An 18,898-nucleotide genomic window follows, 5' to 3' on the forward strand; every position below is an offset into this window, starting at 1 on the left:
ATGTGTGTGTGCTAAATTGCTTCGGTTATGTCCGGCTCTGTGCGACCCTATGGACTGCCAGGCTTCTCTGTCCATGGGATTCTCCAGGCAAGAATACTGGAGTGGGTTTCCATACCTTTCTCCAGGGTATCTTCCCGACCCACGGATCAAACCGTCATCTCTTATGCCTCCTGCATTGGTAGGCAGGTTCTTTACCACTGGTGCCACCTGGAAACAGTTGTTAAATTGAAATATTTTGTCCTCTTCCCCGGTACATTTTCTGCTTTCAGTTTCTTCATAATGCCCTAGGGCCGCCTCCTTAATTTTCCATTAATTCCTCACCTTTTCATCATGAAGCTGAGATGAGATGAGAGGGTAGGGGAATGAGGGAAGTGTTCCTGGATGATTGGAAAACTGTTCTTGTTAAAAGTGCATAGTAGGTTTCTCAATTAAGGGCTTATTTCTCCAGTAATCACCATTATTTGATAATTAACCATTATCATTTTATAAAGATGAATTTTCTCCTTTCCTCCATGTGTTTCATGGGGCAAAATCATTTGCCTTGAAGAGCCTTCCTTATTTCCCTCCCTCCCTCCTTCCTTACCCCCGTAAGAGTAGCACCATTTCTGGTGCCACATTTAGAACTATGTTTCACCAAAGTCTAACTTGGGGGAGTGAATCATTCCTTTAGTCAAAGCTTCTCTCGTGTAACTCTGCCCAGCCCTTCTATGCGCGATATCAAGTCAGTGCTCTATGGTACCCAGTGGCATGCTTTACACACGGGGCATTTTAAATATGGGGACTGATGGACCAAATCATGGCTTCTCAATCCAAGATATAAACTCTTGTCTGTAACATGTGTGTCTTATGACAGGAATGATGTGGTCTGAGTGCAAGGAGCTCTGGCTGGAAGGACCCAGGGAGTACATTTTGCAGTTGTGGAATGTCCTAGACTTTGGCATGCTCTCCATCTTCATCGCTGCTTTCACGGCCAGATTCCTGGCTTTCCTTCAGGCGACAAAAGCACAACAGTATGTGGACAGTTATGTTCAAGAGAGCGACCTCAGTGAAGTTACACTGCCACCAGAGATACAGTATTTCACTTACGGTGAGTGATCAGGTGCAGAGTCCTCTTATGTCTCAGAAGGTATTGGAATCACATTTTGGAGGAAGTGCCCCTGAAGGGTATGTTTAATATGAAATGCGTGTTGAAAGATAGAGAGAATGGAGACAGCCTGAACTTTCGAGCTGTATAAACCTGGATTCATATCAAGACCCTGACCCTCCCTTGCTGTGTGACCTTGTTCAAATTAATTTACTTCTCTCTGTCTCAGTTTTCACATCTAGAAAAAGGAGATATTTCGAGGTGGGAGAAAATCACCTTTAAGCCAAAGAACATAGTTACTCTTAAATATTCTTAGGACATGAAATTGTCATAATGAGGGGGAGAAAATAGCTTGATAAACTGCTTAATGTGAAAGATGAGTCCCTTAGAGCTTGGGTTAGAGGAGATAAAATAATTAAAAAAAAGTGCTAAAAACTGCTGTAACAGAAGTGAGCAAAAATTCAGCAGAGGCAGGAAATAGGAGCTATAGCGATGATGAGCCCGTAAAGCTTCGCAGAACCAGCAGAAATGCTGGGGAGGATGTTGTGCTTCTAAGTACACCATGGGGTGGAGTTCCTGCCAGTCTTCTTTAGGCCATGAGAGCAGGGAGATACCCAGGGACCTTTGGTGTGCACAGACACTGATGCCATCCCAGCCCACTGCACACCGATGTGAAACAGTGTTAGCCTTCCTTCCCTTAAGGCCTAACTGGGGAGCCGCAGTGAGCTAATTTTCATATAGCTACAAAATCTTAAACCTGGAAAAGACTTTAGCAGTTATTATGTAAGCCTCATTTTACAGATAAGGACATTTAGGCACAGAGTTTAAATGCATTTTGACTGTGAGGAATGACTCTTTATAAGTACATCGTGATGCATACCAATGCATGTTAACATTGTTGAAGACTGGGTGTCTGCTCTAAAATGAAGTTGTATGCATGACCAGCAAGGACATACGGTATAGCACAGGGAACTCTGTTCAATTTTATGGGGCAGCCTAGAGGGGAGGGGAGTTTGGGGGAGAATGGATGCATGTAGATGTATGACTGTGTCCCTTTGCTGTCCTCCTGAAACTATCACAACACTGTTGATTGGCTATACTCCAGTATAAAATTAAAAGTTTTTAAATATATAAATAAATAAAATGAAGATATTAATGTTTTATAGATTGTGAAATTGAAACACATTATCTCTTCTTGTCACCAAGCAGAAGTTTTTATATACCAGTGAGGCCAGATCAAATGAATAAATGAATACCGTTTATAATTAAGGAATTAGCTTGGATTGTATTTGTGTGTAACAGATATCATAACTATTTCAGTACCTCTTTATTTAAATTTACCCCCTGGTGGGCTGCCATCTATGGGGTCGCACTGAGTCGGACACGACTGAAGTGACTTAGCAGCAGCAGCAGCACGTGTGCTTATGACTGAAGGGGAATTTGTGAATTAGGCTTCACTCCTTATTATGATTTTGATCCAGTTTTTAACCTAAGTCTTGATTTCTACATCTTTAAGAAGAGAGTGACTACCTCAAATCCGTAAGATCATTGAAAGCATAGTGTCTGCTATGTATTAAACATCCAATAAATGTTCATTTTTGTTGTTGTCAGAAATATATGCAATGCACCATCCTTCTGGGAGTGACCCAGTTTGCACAGAATTAACCACACAATGTTTAAGTGATCTTCCAGAGAAATGAGTATCCAGTTGTCTGCTGTGAACTTACTGAAGTGACCTTGAAAGGAGTGTTGGGGGTCCTCATTTAGAATCTGTCTCCAAGATTTTTGCACTTCAGTAGCATTTTATGCTTTTCTGGGACCAGCAATGTTGCTCAGACATCATGCTGACAGCCCTATTGTGATTCAGCGACATTCTCACTTTTTGTGATATGACATTTTACTTGCATAAGCTGTTAGATAAACTAGTTTCCCCATGAAATATGGAAAAGAACATGTGTGCCAACTGAGCCCATAGCATGATAAAATGGCTGGTCGATAAACCTGGTAACTGAGGGGACAAACCAATCAAATCAGTTGTTCTGTTGTCATGGACACAGTCTGAACTTAATGAAGCATTTTCAGCTCTTTTTTTTCATCTTTTGTACTTCATTCTATTTCTGCTCAATGTGAAGTCTGATAGTATTTCCTCCATTAAAAGAAACCACATGAATGTAGAATTCATGTGTTTCTAGTTTAATATGAAAAATAGTGTCTGGACAGTTAATTAAATGTGGAGTAGTTTCAACTGAGATAAAAACCACCTACCTACAAGTCAGATCCTATTTAAGGTATTTTGTGTAGTTAGCCGTGAATAGAAAGTTCCATTTTTAATCTCTCTCTCTCTTCTTGTAGCCAGAGATAAATGGCTCCCTTCTGACCCTCAGATCATATCGGAAGGCCTCTATGCCATAGCTGTTGTGCTCAGCTTTTCTCGAATCGCCTATATCCTCCCGGCGAATGAGAGCTTCGGCCCCTTGCAGATCTCCCTGGGAAGGACTGTGAAGGACATATTCAAATTCATGGTCCTCTTTATTATGGTGTTTCTTGCCTTTATGATTGGCATGTTCATACTGTATTCTTATTACCTTGGGGCTAAAGTCAATGCTGCTTTTACCACGTAAGTAAAACATTTTACTAAAAAATGTATGATTAACAGAAATACTAACAAGTTTAGATGAAGTAAAAAAAAATTATTTTCAATAATTGTAATAAAGATGCTTTTAAGAACAGGAAAAATCCATTAAAAATGGTTAGTGCCTCAAATAGCAAATGCTGGCCAGTATATGGAATAAAGGGAACCCTTGTGCACTGTTAACGGGAATGTAAATTGGTGCAGCCACTGTGGAAAACAATATAGAGGTTTCTTTAAAAAAGTGGAATTGCCATATGACTCAGCAGTGCCACTCCTGGGTATATATCTGAAAAAAACAAAAACACTAATTCAGAAAGATACATGCACCCCAATGTTCATTGAATCATTATTTACAATTTCCAAGATACAGAAGCAACCTAAGTTTCCATCCACAGATGAATGGATAGAGAAGTTGTGTGTGTGTGTGTGTGTGTGTGTGTGTGTGTAAAATAAAATACTACTCAGGCATAAGAAAGAATGAAATTTTGTCATTTGCAACAATATGGGTGGACTTGGAATCACTACATAAAATAAGTCAGACAGAGAAAGACAAACTGTATGATATCACTTATATGTGGAATCTGAAAAATAGAGCAAACTAGTGAATATAACAACAACAAAAAAGGTCACTCATACAGAAAACAAACTAGTAGCTACCGGCTGGGGGGCAATGTGGGGTGAGGGAAGTCCTAACTGCTGGGAGTAAGATAGGCTTAAGGATGTACTGAACAACACAGAGAAACAGCCAGTATTCCATCACAACCACAAATGGGACATAGCCTTTAAAAATCATGAATCACTGTGCCCTATACCTGAAACTTACGTGATATTGTGCATCAACTCTACCTCAAAAAAAAAAAAAAAAAAGAGAAAAAGAAAGGGATGGATAGAACAAACAAACAAAAAAACCCCAAAACCAGAAACAGTACTTGTGTGAGATTACATTTCTTTGAGTTTAGTGTTTGATCACAGAATGGATCAAAATTTGGTCAAATCCTAGATGAAACTAGCTATTTTAAGAGAATTGGGTAGCAAATGTTTAATACTGGATATTTCTTACATTATAAATTTAGTTTCATCATTTTGTACCCATTACTGTTATTTCAAAAAAAAAAAAGGAACGTTGGCTTTTATTTTCATGTATCATTAATCAGTGCAGGGAGCTGAGGAAGAAGAAATTACAGCCGATGTCGTGCAGTAGCACACCTCCTTCCTTTGGTCCTACCGGGGTCTGCACTGCAGGCTCACCTTTTTCACGAAGTCACCCCGCGCTCACTTCTCTTAGGTACTGTCCCTGTAAGTTCCCTCCACATTGCCAGACCCTGTCTCGCCTGTTGCTGTTCGGTGGTCAGGAAGGCAGGCCGTCTGTCTGTCTGTACTGTGGTCCTTCCCGGTGAGGAGAGCGGAAATCTCCCCTGCCTGCCTCTGAGCCCTCCATCCCCTGGAGTGCCACAGCTGGAAACAAACTAGACCTTCAGTGAGTTCCCTGTAAACTAAAAGACACTATCAAGCCCTTCCAGGCATCTAAATTGTTCTGGAATTAATTTTTCCAAGTAGTTATTATAGAGCTGATAATAGGGGTGAAAGAGGACTGAAACTCACTTTGTTGTAATGAAAAGCAAGTTCCGTTTGGACCCAGAGGGGAAAGGACCAGGGAAGTCCCGCACAGGTGGCATCCCTCGGACCTCTGGGAGGACTCATTCTATACCCTACCCGGGCATCACTGCTGTGTGTGAGGACCTGGCCCACGGTAGAGTGCAAAGAACACGGGCTGGAAATCAGGCAGACCTGGATGTGAATGCAACGTCCGCTCTTTTCTCGCTGTGGTCTTTTGATTAATTATCTTCACATTTCTCAGTGTTAGCTTCCTTGTTTTTAAAATAAGCACAATAAGGTTTGAATCAGGTTGTTGGGAGGACATGGAAGATAATTTATATAAAGTCTCTTGCCCACAGTAGGAATCAGGAGCTGCTCATGTCCTCTCCTTTTCACTCTCCCCCTCTCCCTTCTCACGCTCCCCCTCTCCCCACATGTATGGATTCTTGGGAATCTATATTCTCAGCGTCAGAGGCGAGAAGGTTTGCAAAGGACCAAGAGGAAGGGGTGGGGGCATTTTGTGATGCTGTTAAATTCATGGCAGGGAAAGAGACTATAGTTTTTCTTAGTTTTCACCATCAAATGTTTAATAATAAAGATTAACTCTACATGAATAGGAACCTTTCTATTCAAACCTCTGTCGCTAGGGTCTAACACAATGACTGAAACATACGAGGTGCTCCATCAGTGTTTGTTGAATGAATGAATCAATAAGCTAGCATTAAAACCCACAAAACTATAAAATTGTTGTTTAGACTCTAACAAATTTTAAAAGTACTACTTCCATACATATTTCTTCGAAAAAAAAAAGGGGGACTTACTTTTGAACTCTCCTTTTTAATGGAATTCTACATGTATAATTGTTTAAGGATGATTCTTATAGTTGACAGATCAGTGATTACTGCTTGGTTATATGACAAAACCAGCCAAATTCAGGCAAGGTTCATTTAAGGGATCCAAGATGTAATTAGTCTGTGAGGGTTTACTTGCTAATTGCTGTGTTGGAAGAATCAGGAAGTAGATTATATAAATTAAGAGAAAAGAATCAGAACTCTTAATTTTGTTCCCGTCTCTTCACTTCTACTAAAGTATAGTTTTTAGGTAGATGATATATTCTTGTAGTGAAAAATCTATGTAGAGTAATATCTACAGCCTGTTCCCTTCCTCAGCCTTGGATCCCAGTCTCTTAATTCTCCTTAGGTCCAGAGGGGTCATTGGTGGCTCAGATGGTAAAGAATCTACCTGCAATGTGGGAGACCCAGGTTTGATCCCTGGGTCAGGAAGATCCACTGGGGAAGGAAATGGCAACCCACTCCAATATTCTTGCCTGGAGAAATCCATGGACAGAGGAGCCTGGTGAGCTGCAGTCCGTGGGGTTGCAAAGAATCGAACACGACTGAGCGACTAACACTTTCACTTTAGGTCCAGAGGCAATGGTTTCTTTTGAATGCTTTCAGAGGTATTTTTTACGTAAACAAGAATATAAGTATTTGTATACCCCTCTTTTTATTTAAATGGTGTACTATTTCAGACTTGCTCCATCTCATTTTTTCACTAATAATATATCTTGGACATCATTTTATATAAACATATGAAGCTAGATCTGTTTTTTCCCCAGTGGCTGCATAGCTGTTTGTAGATGTACCAGAATTATTTATCCACTTTCCTATTGATGGATATTTTGGTAGTTTTCATTCTTCCCTGCTGCCATGCTGCAAAGAATAAGTTTGTACATAATTTTTTTGAAGTGGATATATAATTTTAATCCCTATTTTGTTCTGTTCCAGAAAACCTGATTTAAAATTCTAAACCGCCTGCAAAATCAAACCCCAAACTTCTATCCTTTTAGGAGAAAGGAATGGGTATCAGGGCATTACTTCAGTTTTCACCTGCCGAGCTCAGAAAATTTTCACTTGATGATAACTCCTGGAAATACTAGGCATCAGCACCATTTAATCACCAGTTTCTAAAAAGCTGAGAGAAAATTTTCTTTTAAATATCATAATAAAATAATTGTGTTGTTGTTCAGTCACTAAGTCATGTTCGCCTCTTTTGTGACCCCATGGACTGTAGCCCACCAAGTTCCTCTGTCTATGGGATTTTCCAGGCAAGAATACTGGAGTGGGTTGCCATTTCTGCCTCCAGAGGATCTTCCTGACCCAGGGATCAAACTCGTGTCTTCTGCATTGGCAGGCGGATTCTTTACCACTGAGCCACCAAGGAAACCCAAAATAATTATACTTGGGGTATTATGATATTTGACAATAGCGTTTTCTATCTGTGCAACATTCAGACCAAAACTTGTTTTTACTTTTGACTTTTTTGCGCTGAAAACTGTTCATTTATTTACTGTGTACTTTATTCTTTCAACAGTGTAGAAGAAAGTTTCAAGACTTTGTTTTGGTCAATATTTGGACTGTCTGAAGTCACTTCTGTCGTGCTCAAGTATGATCACAAATTCATAGAGAATATAGGATATGTTCTATATGGAATATATAATGTAACTATGGTCGTTGTTTTGCTCAACATGCTCATTGCTATGATTAATAGCTCGTATCAAGAGATTGAGGTAAGTCTGCTTTCTACCCACAGTGTCTGTCCTTACCGTTTCATTCTACTAGCACACCGCGTCTGCTTTTGTGTCCCATGGTGGACATCCTGCCCTTGTCTACAAAGAGCCTTAACACCAAGCAGGACCCTCCTCTGTGCTTTCCATCTGGATAGGGGGTAATGTACCTCCCAGTGTCTTCAGGAGCACAGCGGAGTTCCCATGAATTTACCATTATGCTGCCTTCTCTCAGAACCGTCTGAAAGATCCTGGTAGAGGACTTACTAGATGTCTCCCAAACGTTAATGATGTTCTTTATGCAGTCAGACTTTTTAGTATTCTAGAAGTCTATTTTTGCTTTGGATTGAGCTTGATTTGGTACCTTTCTTCATAACGGTGTATGTTTTCTTATCTCCTCCAGTTTAGTGTCCTGGATCTTTTTAGTACTGTGCTGTTTGTTAAGTTCACTGAGTCTCTGTGTTTCAAAAATATGTAAGGTAGTGTTTTCAAAGAAGTTAGATACTGCAGAGATGAAAACTGTGGTGCTCTGAACACCTGCTTCAGTGTGGTAATGGTAGACCCTGGGCAGGATGAAATGACTGAGCCAACTTCTTCCACCCATGGACCAGCTCTTCATTTCTTCTCTCCATCTGTCTACCAGTTAGAATGGTTGTTCCCACCACCAGGGGGCAGCACTGGGAATGGAAGGCGCTATAAGACAGGAACAGGCCTCTGAGGGCCTTATGTGACCTTTGAAGACTCATAAGCTTCAAAGTGCAATTCATTTGAATACTGCCATTTTTCTCCTTCGCTCTTGGAGTGCAGTATGCTATATCTACAGTCTGGCTTGGATGGGTGTGGATGAGAAAGGAAAGTGGGGAAATATTGTTGAATGTGCAGAATTGCGGGGCGGCGGGGGGAGAAAAAATTAATCTTTTCATCCTTCCTTGACCCTCAAGTTTTCTTGTGCTTTTTGCTTTGTTTTATTTTATTTTATTTTTGGATGGGGGACAGGAAATTCTGGTTAAATTTCAGTGGTACAGACAGGAATATGGAAGAGAAAATTGAAAAAAAAAATGAGTATCATGAGAACGATGCTTGGGATATTATATAGCCCAGTAGAGATTATATGCAGATAAATGTACATATACCACTTTTTCTATTTCAAAGCATAATGTAGGTTCATTATAAGGCCCTCCTGGAATAAATTACTAGAATCTTTAGTTTTTAAAAGCAGTTGTCATATTTTTTCTATCTTTGTGACACAGGATGACAGTGATGTAGAATGGAAGTTTGCTCGCTCGAAACTTTGGTTATCTTACTTTGATGATGGAAAAACATTACCTCCACCCTTCAGTCTAGTTCCTAGTCCAAAGTCATTTGTTTATTTCATCATGCGGATCATTAACTTTTCCAAATGCAGAAGGAGAAGACTACAGAAGGATATAGAAATGGGAATTGGTAACTCAAAGTCCAGGGTAGGTATCAAAAGCTTGCTGAGACCTGAAGATAAGTGCTTTGTCTTTCTCCTTGTCTTTTGATGTTTGTTCAATGCGTGACCTTAGAAGATGTTGAAAGTAACTGTCCATTCCATAGTCCTTCATAGACTAATACTTAAAATATTCATAATGTTTCAAGAAGTCACTTAGTCTATGCTTTGTTTTCAGTCAGAATTTCATGTAAACTACCAAAATAAAAACAAACAAAAAAACTTCTTTAACTTGTTAAAAGTCACTGTCAGAAAATACTTTGTGTGTTTCCCATGCTTCTCAACTGTTGTTCTAAGTTACATATTTCTCATCTTAAATTTTTCTGTTGGTTGTATATATAGTTCACCACCACCATATTCTTCTTATTTGTAGAAATCCATTATTGAGCTAAATAATCTTTCTTTCCTTTAATGTCATAAAATTTATGCAGGCTTAAGAACACCCCCAAATATTAACCATTAAAACTCCCTTTTATAAATAATCAGGAATGGCTTGTATTTGGGTTGTCCTGGCTGAGTCATACTTTAATTTTAACAAAGATGAGTTTCATGCTAGCACTTTATTATCATGAACTTTATTTTCAGAGACAGAATTGGCATAGGAGACAGAGGATATGGGCAGAACCTCAAATAATAGGTTGTGAAACAGGAGCAAATGTATGGTGTTAAAGAACAATTTTTCCTGAAAGTTGTGAAAATGGTCTGTAGCTGTAATAGCCTGGGAGCCCATGAGATAGCAGTGTTACCTCCATAAAGTGCATATTTTTTCTCAGTTGATGCTGAGGGTAAAGATGGGATTAGCACAATTTAATTTCTTACTTTTTCAAAGCGATGTGCATCTCCGAGATTTGTAATACCCTGCATCTTACTCTTTAAGAAGGCAGCCTTTTAAACCTTCTTTGTTTGACCTGAATATGGGCTCTTAAGAATATTAAGTTGCATGACAGTGATTGGCTGTGACTTCAAATAATACCTCATTATATACAGTGAAAAGCAGCATAATGTAAGGAAGAGAACCTTGGCACTAGACCTGGGTTTGAATTCTGGCTTATTAGAAACTCACATGGACAACTCATTTCATCACTCTGAACCATAATGGTCTCGCCTGAAAGAGAGAAAACTTCATAGCATTACTGTGAGGATGCTATGAGATGTACAGAATTCCAGCCTCAACAAATATCAGTGCCCTTCCTCATTCACAGTTTACAAAGTGCTTTGCCGTACGTTTGAACCTCATGCAACGCTGTAAGGTAGGTATTATTATTACTCCCATTTTATAGATAAGACAACTGAAGTCATTATAATAACTCACTCATGCAAGGTCACAGGGGCTCACCAGTGTGGGGCAGTTATGCAGGTCATGTTTTCCAGCATCAGAGTCTAGCACTTTCTGCTGGACCTGGCCACCTCCTGCTCAGAAGCTGAGGCTCTGGCTGGGTTTCTGCCCCTCTTCCTCCCCACAGGCCGTGCCTTCGGCTGCAGCCTAGCTGGTCTCTTAAAGGAGTTGGGCTCTAAATGCCATCCTGGGTGATTCCTGCTACTGCTGAGATGGACTTTGTTACTCTGGGGATTTGATTATTATTCTCTGAGACTTTATTATTTGAAAAGGAAGTTACTCGAGCATGGGAACTCAGCTCTAGCATGTCACACCTTCAAGTTTTCTTTCTGTAGGCAACTGATTTCACTGACTTCTGACTTCATTCCTAATATTGTTATAACGCAGAAGGGGAGAAACACGAAGAGGCTGAAGAGAGCACGTTCAGATGGCATGTGGCCACCTAGACCCCTGTTCATTTGCTTTAAAGCAGCTTGCTTGCAGGGATGTGAGGAGAGCAGGTGATATTCTGTTCAGGGTGTCCTCTCCTGCCTGCATGGTACCACTGGCAGGAAGAATAGTTTTCTTCAGGGCAGCTGCTGGAGACAGGAGGAAGATTGAGCACAGATTTCTCAGGAGCCATGATGCCCAGCCTCCCCATCTCCCCATAGCAGGTTGTAAACTGCCCTTTTGATTTTATTTTTTAAGTTGTGCATGGAGCTGCTTTTATCTCCTTAATCTTATTAATCGTCATAGATAATCTCTGTGTCCAGAGTTTAGTTAAAAAAAAAATTGGAGAAATTATATGTTTCTGTTTTTCTTTTTTAGAAGACAGGGAAGAGACTCAAGAAATCAATCTTTTACAGCTAACCCCAGTCAACAGTCAGAGACTGACCTCTAGTGGCAAAACAGGAGAATTAACACCAGGGAAGCCCTACTAGTCAACAGAGACTGACCTCTAGCGGCAAATTAGGAGAATTAACTTTGTTCCCCGAAGTTTTTTCCTGCCACTGTTGAAAAGAGGACAAAATCAAGAGGATCATTGCCTATCAGTGCCATTTCCTATCCCCTAGTATCCCACCTCTTCCTGAGTTATGATGCTGGAAAGGCAGGTGGTGGAGTGAGTACATATTTTTGGATAAAGGGACCTGCCTTTGAATCACACCTTATAGGTAGTGGCGTATCTGCAAATAAAATGCAGGCCTCGTTCATGTACATGAAGGGTAGACAGTAAGGAGCTTCTCTTGTTTTCTTTTTATACCCAAAAGTTAAACCTTAAAAAAGAAAAGAGAAAGGAAAACCAAATACTTGAGTCCAATTCTGTTCAAAGTGGTGAAGCTGACACAGTCTAAGACCAAGACACTTAGTAAGACATGTTGGTTTGGTCCTGTTTTTGGATTACAAAATGCCAGATGATACCATCTGAACACGTAGTGTATTTCTGTTCAAGTGTAGGAGAGGAACCAGACTCAAGCAGATGGAGTTGGTTCGTGTAACTTCTTCTCAAATCCATGAAGGCATTTTGACAAGTATACAAGGACCCCAAGAACAATTGTTTAACACCAGCCAACTTAAAAAAAATTTTTTTTTTCAAGAAAAATTTTTTTTAAATGTATTTTTTTCAATAGTTTTATTGCAGGACATTCTGCCAACATTTTGATAAATGTGAGCATGTTACTCACATTAATTTTTGCCTTTGGAAATCAAGTCACTTGTAAAACTCAGCTTCCACAAAATGTCCCTTGGAAATGCTGACTCCAGAAACGTTATCAAGGAGAATAAAGTGGATTGTATTTATGATTTCCAAATAAATGTATTCTAATTTACTAGGTTAATTGTATTTTTTCCTAGTTAAACCTCTTCACTCAGTCTAACTCAAGAGTTTTTGAATCACACAGTTTTAACAGCATTCTCAATCAGCCAACACGTTATCAGGTAAGCATTCACAGACATTTATCTTTATCTGAATGTAGTTCCTCACGTGTCTCTGTGCTGCTGTCTGTGTGTGTGCTTGCATGTGCTTGTGTGTGTGTGAATAGTGAGAATTATGTACACTTCCTATGTACTGTGAGGTCAAAACGGAACAGAGAAAATGGTGTTATTTGGAGAGCACTTTAGCAATCAGAGTCCAAGTTCTTCTTCTTTCCTTTCTTTAGAAGAAGAGTACCTTTATGATATTGATAACAAAGCATTGCCACAATTTTCCAAAGGTCACTTTCATGTACCTTGAGCTGGAGAAAGCAGTGGGAGATTTGGCATATTAGGAAAATAATGTTCTCACAGTGCAAAAACCTGGTACATTTCTGCACATAATCTGTTTTTCAAATGGAATCCTAGGTTACACTGTTGCATCAGTACTACTTAATAAAGTATCTATTGCACTGTGATATTGAATGTGACATTTCAGCACTGTTTTCTAACTCAGAAGAGGGTATAGTTCTTCTCATCTGGTTTTGACTACCATTGGTAGTCGTTTTGACTACCAAAGCTTTAGATTGCTGCTGAGTACAAGATCACAAGAATGAGGATCAAAGAATTTATAATGAATGATAATATCAATTAATGGGTATGGTCCTCTTCATAACATTTTCTTGGAAGCAGCATATTCTACAGAATTGCTTAGCATACTGATTGTCAAAGCCTTACTTGGTTATATGGTGGTGGTTTAGTGCTAAGTTGTCTCCGACTCTTGCGACACTATGGACTGTAGCACGCCAGGTTCCTCTGTCTGTGGGATTCTCCAGGCAAGAATACTGGAGTGGGTTGCCATTTCCTTCTCCAGGGGATCTTCCCCACCCTGGAATCGAACCTGGGTCTCCTGCATTGCAGGCAGATTCTACCAACTGAGCTACAAGGGAAGCCCTTTGTAATGGTTACAATGTATTCTATTATATGGATGTATTTATCAGCCTTCTAGTGATAGAAATGTCTGCTCTATTTCTATCATGTTGCCAGTATTTGCTCTGATTCTATCAGTAGAAGACTGATAAATTAAATACACCCATTTAATGGAATATAATGTAACCATTACAAGCTATTACAAGCAATACTGTAGTAAGTAACCTCCCCATTTTTTGTGTGTGTGTGTCTTTTTAGTACATATATATATATATATATATATATATTTTTCCCCCCCCCCCCCCAGCTTTTGAAAATTGTGTGTGGTCAACTTCACAAAATTTTTACGACTTCAGATTTTGTGTCCTGTTTCAAATGCTCCTCTCCCGTATGAGGATATTTAATAATATTTTTACCTATATTTTCCTTGGTACACTCATGTTTCAGTTTTAAATGATAACATTTAACCTGTATAGAATACATTTTTATGCAGTGTGTTGGTGGGGACCCCAATATATTTTTTTTCCAGATGATCATACAGCTGGGTGTGTTGAATAATCTATATTTTCTGTTGATTTGAAATATCACTTTAATCATTTACTAAATTCCCTTATCTACTTAGATTTCTCAGTTTTCAATATTCTGTAGGACCACATTGTTTTAATTATTATAGTTTAAAACAGAATCAAACAGAATATAAACACTTACATATGTCCTTACTTTAAGATTCTTATTTTGCATAATTTTCCTGATTATTCTTTCTTGTTTATTTTTCTGTTTAAACTTTAGAGTCAGCTTGTCTAGTTTGCAAAATATTCTGTCGATATTTTTATTGGGATGGTGTTCACTTAAGAAGAATTGACTCCTTTATAATGTTGTGTCTTACTTCTTAAGAATATTTTTACCTTTCCATTTGTTCAGATTTTCATTCCTGTGCCCAGTATCATTTTAAAGTACTCCTCAGAGTGTTATATTAGTTAGGATTAACTGGTGCAAATCACACAAAACCGCCAAATACCAACCACCGCATAAGCTAAAAGAACATAGAAATGTATTTCTCTCTTCTATCCAAGAACTCCGGAGGTGGCCCTTCCAGGGCTGTTATGTATCTGCCACCGTCACAGACCCAGGCTGTTTCTGTCATGATTGGCTTTCATCTGAACATGATCTCATGGTCCAAGAAAGCTACCAGAGCTCTGGCTGTTATTTCTGCATTTCAAAATATAGTCAGACAGTGATAGAGAAGAAAGATGCCTCGTTTCTCTAAGGAGCTTCTGTAAAGTTACACAAACAACATGTCTGCAGTAGAAGCTGGGAAATGAGTCTTAATTCCTAGTCTCCATGTACTGAGCTAAAAATCAAAGGAAGAGAATTGGCAGTCTCTGCTGAATGGATTATATTATTTGTCTTGGTGCTGTGCACATATCTGTTACTTGATTTATAAGTTTCAAGCTAAAATACGAAAAAATCAGTGTATTTATCTTTCACCATTTCCCCCCCTCCTCCTCCTCCCAACTTTTGCTAGTTAAATATTAGAATTGCAGGGATAGGGCATAAAATCTTTCCTCTCCCCATTAGGTTCAGTAGCTGGGGCCTGTGAATTAAGCTGACAAAAGGCAGGTTTACAGGAGGAAAAAAAAATAGTTTTATTTATGCGTGCAAAATGCAAACACATGGGAGGACTCAGTGCTGAATAACTCAAAGGGGCAGTTAGAATCTGGGACTTAGATACCATCCTAAAAGTGGCAGTGAATTTGTGGAATAGTGACAAAATGAAGAGATTTGTGCTCGCAGGGGTGGTTAATTGTGGGAAGGTACATATGTGGGGAGATTATGGAAGATTAGGGTTACTGTAGTGAGGTTTGTGTTTGTGCAGACACATCTCTGAGCTATCTTCCTGTTTCTAGTGATGATGGTTGTTCTCTTCCTCTTGGTATGGGACAGAGGTGGGAGGGGGTAGACCTTCACAAAGGGAAATTTATCTCCTGCTCTTTGGCAACCCACTCCAGTATTCTTGCCTGGAGAATCCCAGGGACAGAGGAGCCTGGTGGGCTGCCGTCTATGGGGTTGCATAGAGTCAGACACGACTGAAGCGCCTTAGCCGCAGCAGCCACAAAAAGTTCTTATGTCCCAGTGGTATACTTGGCGGCGGGCAGAGGTATATTTTCTGATCCTTTTCACTACCTTGTAGGGTTATAATCCACATTTGCTCTAGTTTTAGTCCGTTAGTTAAACAGAGTCAGTAGTCACCACTAGTCTTTTTGCCTTAATTTTCCGTTCATCTCTTTATCAGGTCGTTTGTCTCCCACCAGTTTCTTCAAAAAGAGCTCATGGGAACCACGTTCTATGAGTTATTTCATGTCCTAAACTATTTTCTACTTTCTGTATATTCATATTGACCAGCTGTGAAGTTCTTTGATAATGACTTAATTTTCTTGATGTATTAATCAACATTGCTCTGCTGCTCCAAGAATGGAATGTTGGTGTGGAAAAGTTTGAAGCCAACCTGATTGTTTTTCTCATATGCTTCTTCCTTTGACCTGAGATTTTGATACAAATGCCCACATTTTCTTTACCTTTTAAGTCCAACAACTTGATTGTTTTGAAGATTGGATCTGTATGCATTTTTTCTGGCATAGAGTATGTCTTTTTAGTCTGTACATTCAAGTACATGCCTTTTATTTCTGAATAATTTCTTTGAACTATATTTTGAAATATTTTTTTCCATTCCATTATTTGGAGTCTCTTCAAAGAGACCAATCAGAAGTCTGCGGCGTCTTTTTTCCTCTCTGCCTTTTGAATTATTTTTTTATCCATTTCCCCCTTTGGCTTCTCTTTTCTCATCCTGTCTTTTATTCCTGTCTATCTTCATATGGGCTGCTTCAAATATATCTTTTATTTCTGTGATGATTTTAATGTTTTCTTCCTCTTCTTCCTGAGATTTTCAAACTTAAATATCATTTCCTCCTTTGACTTGCCATATTTTCCTTGTGCTCTTGGTTCAAGACAGGATCAGCTCCTATTTTTAAAAGATTATGTATCAGTAATGACATTAGGTGTTTTCATCTCTTCTTTTGTATTTTTCTAATCCGTGTTCTTTATTTGCTCTTTGTTTTATCCTTTTTCTTGGACTATCTTAGTACAGATGTTCTGTAGATTTCTTACTGACTATTACTCAGTCTTGAATGAAGTAAGTTCCTCCCAGACCAACTGCTTTCAGGAATTTGGAGTGGGGTCAGAGAATTCCAGGGCCCCATCCCAGGCTAATAGGAATTTGCCTTTAGGTACAGGATCGTGTGGGGCTTCCTAGGTGGTGCTGGTGGTGGAGAACTCACCTGCCAATGCAGGTAGACATAAGAGACGCCAGTTGGATCCCTGGGTCAGGGGATCCCTTGGAGGAGAGCATGGCAACCCACTTCAGTATTCTTGCCTGGAGAATCCCACGGACAGAGGAGCCTAATGGGCCACAGTCCATGGGGTTGCAAAGAATGAGATGCGACTTATCACACATGGACACACAGGGTTGTGTGTGTGAGTTCAATTTATTCTTTATTTTCCTTTGTTGAGAATAGCACTGAATGATTGTTCACATGGCAGACTCTCCCTCTCCACCTCACTGACAAAGTACTTCTAGCAAATACAACTTTTCTTTACAGTTTTCCTTTTAGCCCTGTATTCTAAGCTTTGGAAGACTTGGTATCAAAGGTCAAGGGAAGTCCTTAGCCATGAATGTCTGCTCTTGGCATGCCTCCACATCCCCATTTGACCTTTTCATAACCTTTCTAAAAAAAAAATGTGCTCCTCTAAGTCTCATTAATGAAGGAGTTAGTGTTTCTGTTTCCTGTTCTCCTTATAGCTTTTGAGTGATTTAGAAGTAGAGAAACGTCTGAGTTTATTGTCACATTGAAAATTGCTGTGCTTTTAGAGGAAATGGTCCTTGCTAAATGCCTAGAGACTCCAGAATCCTGTACATTTTGTGTTTTCTAAGGAGATGAATTCCCTCTGCTTGTGGTATAATCTTCTGTAGCTCCCCAAAAGTGATAGTAGAAAAAAGAGAAACTGGGGGAAGAGATCTCAGCTATATACACAGCAAACTTCATATAAGTGTCTTGATTATATTTAGAATAAAGTCTACCTGTTAAGAACTCCTTGAGCGATAACAACTGGTGTATTTGTTAGGAGTTTTTGTTTCACGTAGTGTGATTATATGACTTACCTTAAGGAAATTTCATATCTTAATCTGCTAAATGGGGAGATTTCCTTCAAAGGGGTGACTTTCAGAATACACTAATTCTAGTCATTCTATTACAGATCAGAATATTTTTGAAATACCTCTAAAAATTACTTTTTAGTTTTTAAGACACACAAAAATGCCTTGTTACTTTCTCATTACTGAACTCAGCTGTATTAACAAGGCTCAGTGCCATCTGACTTCACATTTTTTCAAAAACAATCACAGCCAGATAAGAATCCGCCTGCCAGTGAAGGGGACGTGGGTTCAATCCCTGGTCTGGGAAGATTCCACATGCCACGGAGCAACTTAGCTTGTGTGCCACAACTTCTGAGACCCATGCCCCTAGGGCTGTGCTTCATAACAAGAGAAGCCAGTGCAATGAGAAGCCCATGAACCACAACGCTAGAAGACTAGCGCCCACTCCCCAGAAATAGAGAAGGCCTGCGGGCAGCAGCAAAGACTGAGTGTAACCAAAAATAAATAAAAATAGTCACAGCTACCCTCAAAAAAACATGTGACCATCACCAGTCAGGTCATCACCTTACATGTTTTACATTCAAATGAATGTTTCTTCTCCAAGACAATTACTTCAAAAACGCATTCACATTCAGATGTGTCTCAAAGGGCAGCAAAGGAAATGTTTAAAAATGCCCTGATCAAGGGCAGTATTATTTATATTACCATTAATTATTAATAGCATGCTGGAATTTTTTATGTATATAAAGAATTTTTCTTGAAACTGGGAATGATTTTTCTGGGGTGCATAAAGATTTGGAGGGCTTGTTCAGTCGCTAAGTTGTGTCCAGTTCCTTGGGACCCCCATGGACTGCAGCATGCCAGGCTTCCCTGTCCTTCACCATCTCCTGGAGTTTGCTCAAACTCATGTCCATTGAGTCAGTGATGCCATCCAACCATCTCACCCTCTGTTGCCCCCTTCTCCTCCTGCCTTCAGTCTTTCCTAGCATCAGGGTCTTTTCCGATGAGTTGTCTTCACATCAGGTGGCCCAAGTATTGGAGCTTCAACTTCAGCTCCAGAACATAAAGACTTAGAGGGATGGCTATGATTAAATTCTTCTCATGAATACCTGTGCTATTCAAGTTAAAAGTACTTAGATATTCTAATTTGACTTTGAGAAATGGGAATATATTTTAAGACTCCTCC

The 18,898-nt window shown here is 39.5% G+C and overlaps 1 protein-coding gene across 4 annotated transcripts in view; it reads left to right on the forward strand.

Annotated features, from left to right (window-relative positions):
- The window catches only part of TRPC3 (transient receptor potential cation channel subfamily C member 3), a 71,453-nt gene that overhangs the window by 41,972 nt on the left and 10,583 nt on the right, over positions 1-18,898 (forward strand). For 3 of the 4 annotated variants that reach the window (XM_043487254.1, XM_043487276.1, XM_043487282.1), the window contains exons 6-10: positions 854-1,087; positions 3,437-3,701; positions 7,686-7,881; positions 9,129-9,338; positions 12,516-12,599. In XM_043487254.1, coding sequence (XP_043343189.1) covers positions 854-1,087; positions 3,437-3,701; positions 7,686-7,881; positions 9,129-9,338; positions 12,516-12,599 — 989 coding nt within the window. The remainder of the gene's footprint in view (positions 1-853; positions 1,088-3,436; positions 3,702-7,685; positions 7,882-9,128; positions 9,339-12,515; positions 12,600-18,898) is intronic. The other variant, XM_043487265.1, reaches the window with a different exon arrangement.

Source organism: Cervus canadensis, chromosome 1, assembly GCF_019320065.1.
Source record: "Cervus canadensis isolate Bull #8, Minnesota chromosome 1, ASM1932006v1, whole genome shotgun sequence".
NCBI lineage: Eukaryota > Metazoa > Chordata > Mammalia > Artiodactyla > Cervidae > Cervus > Cervus canadensis.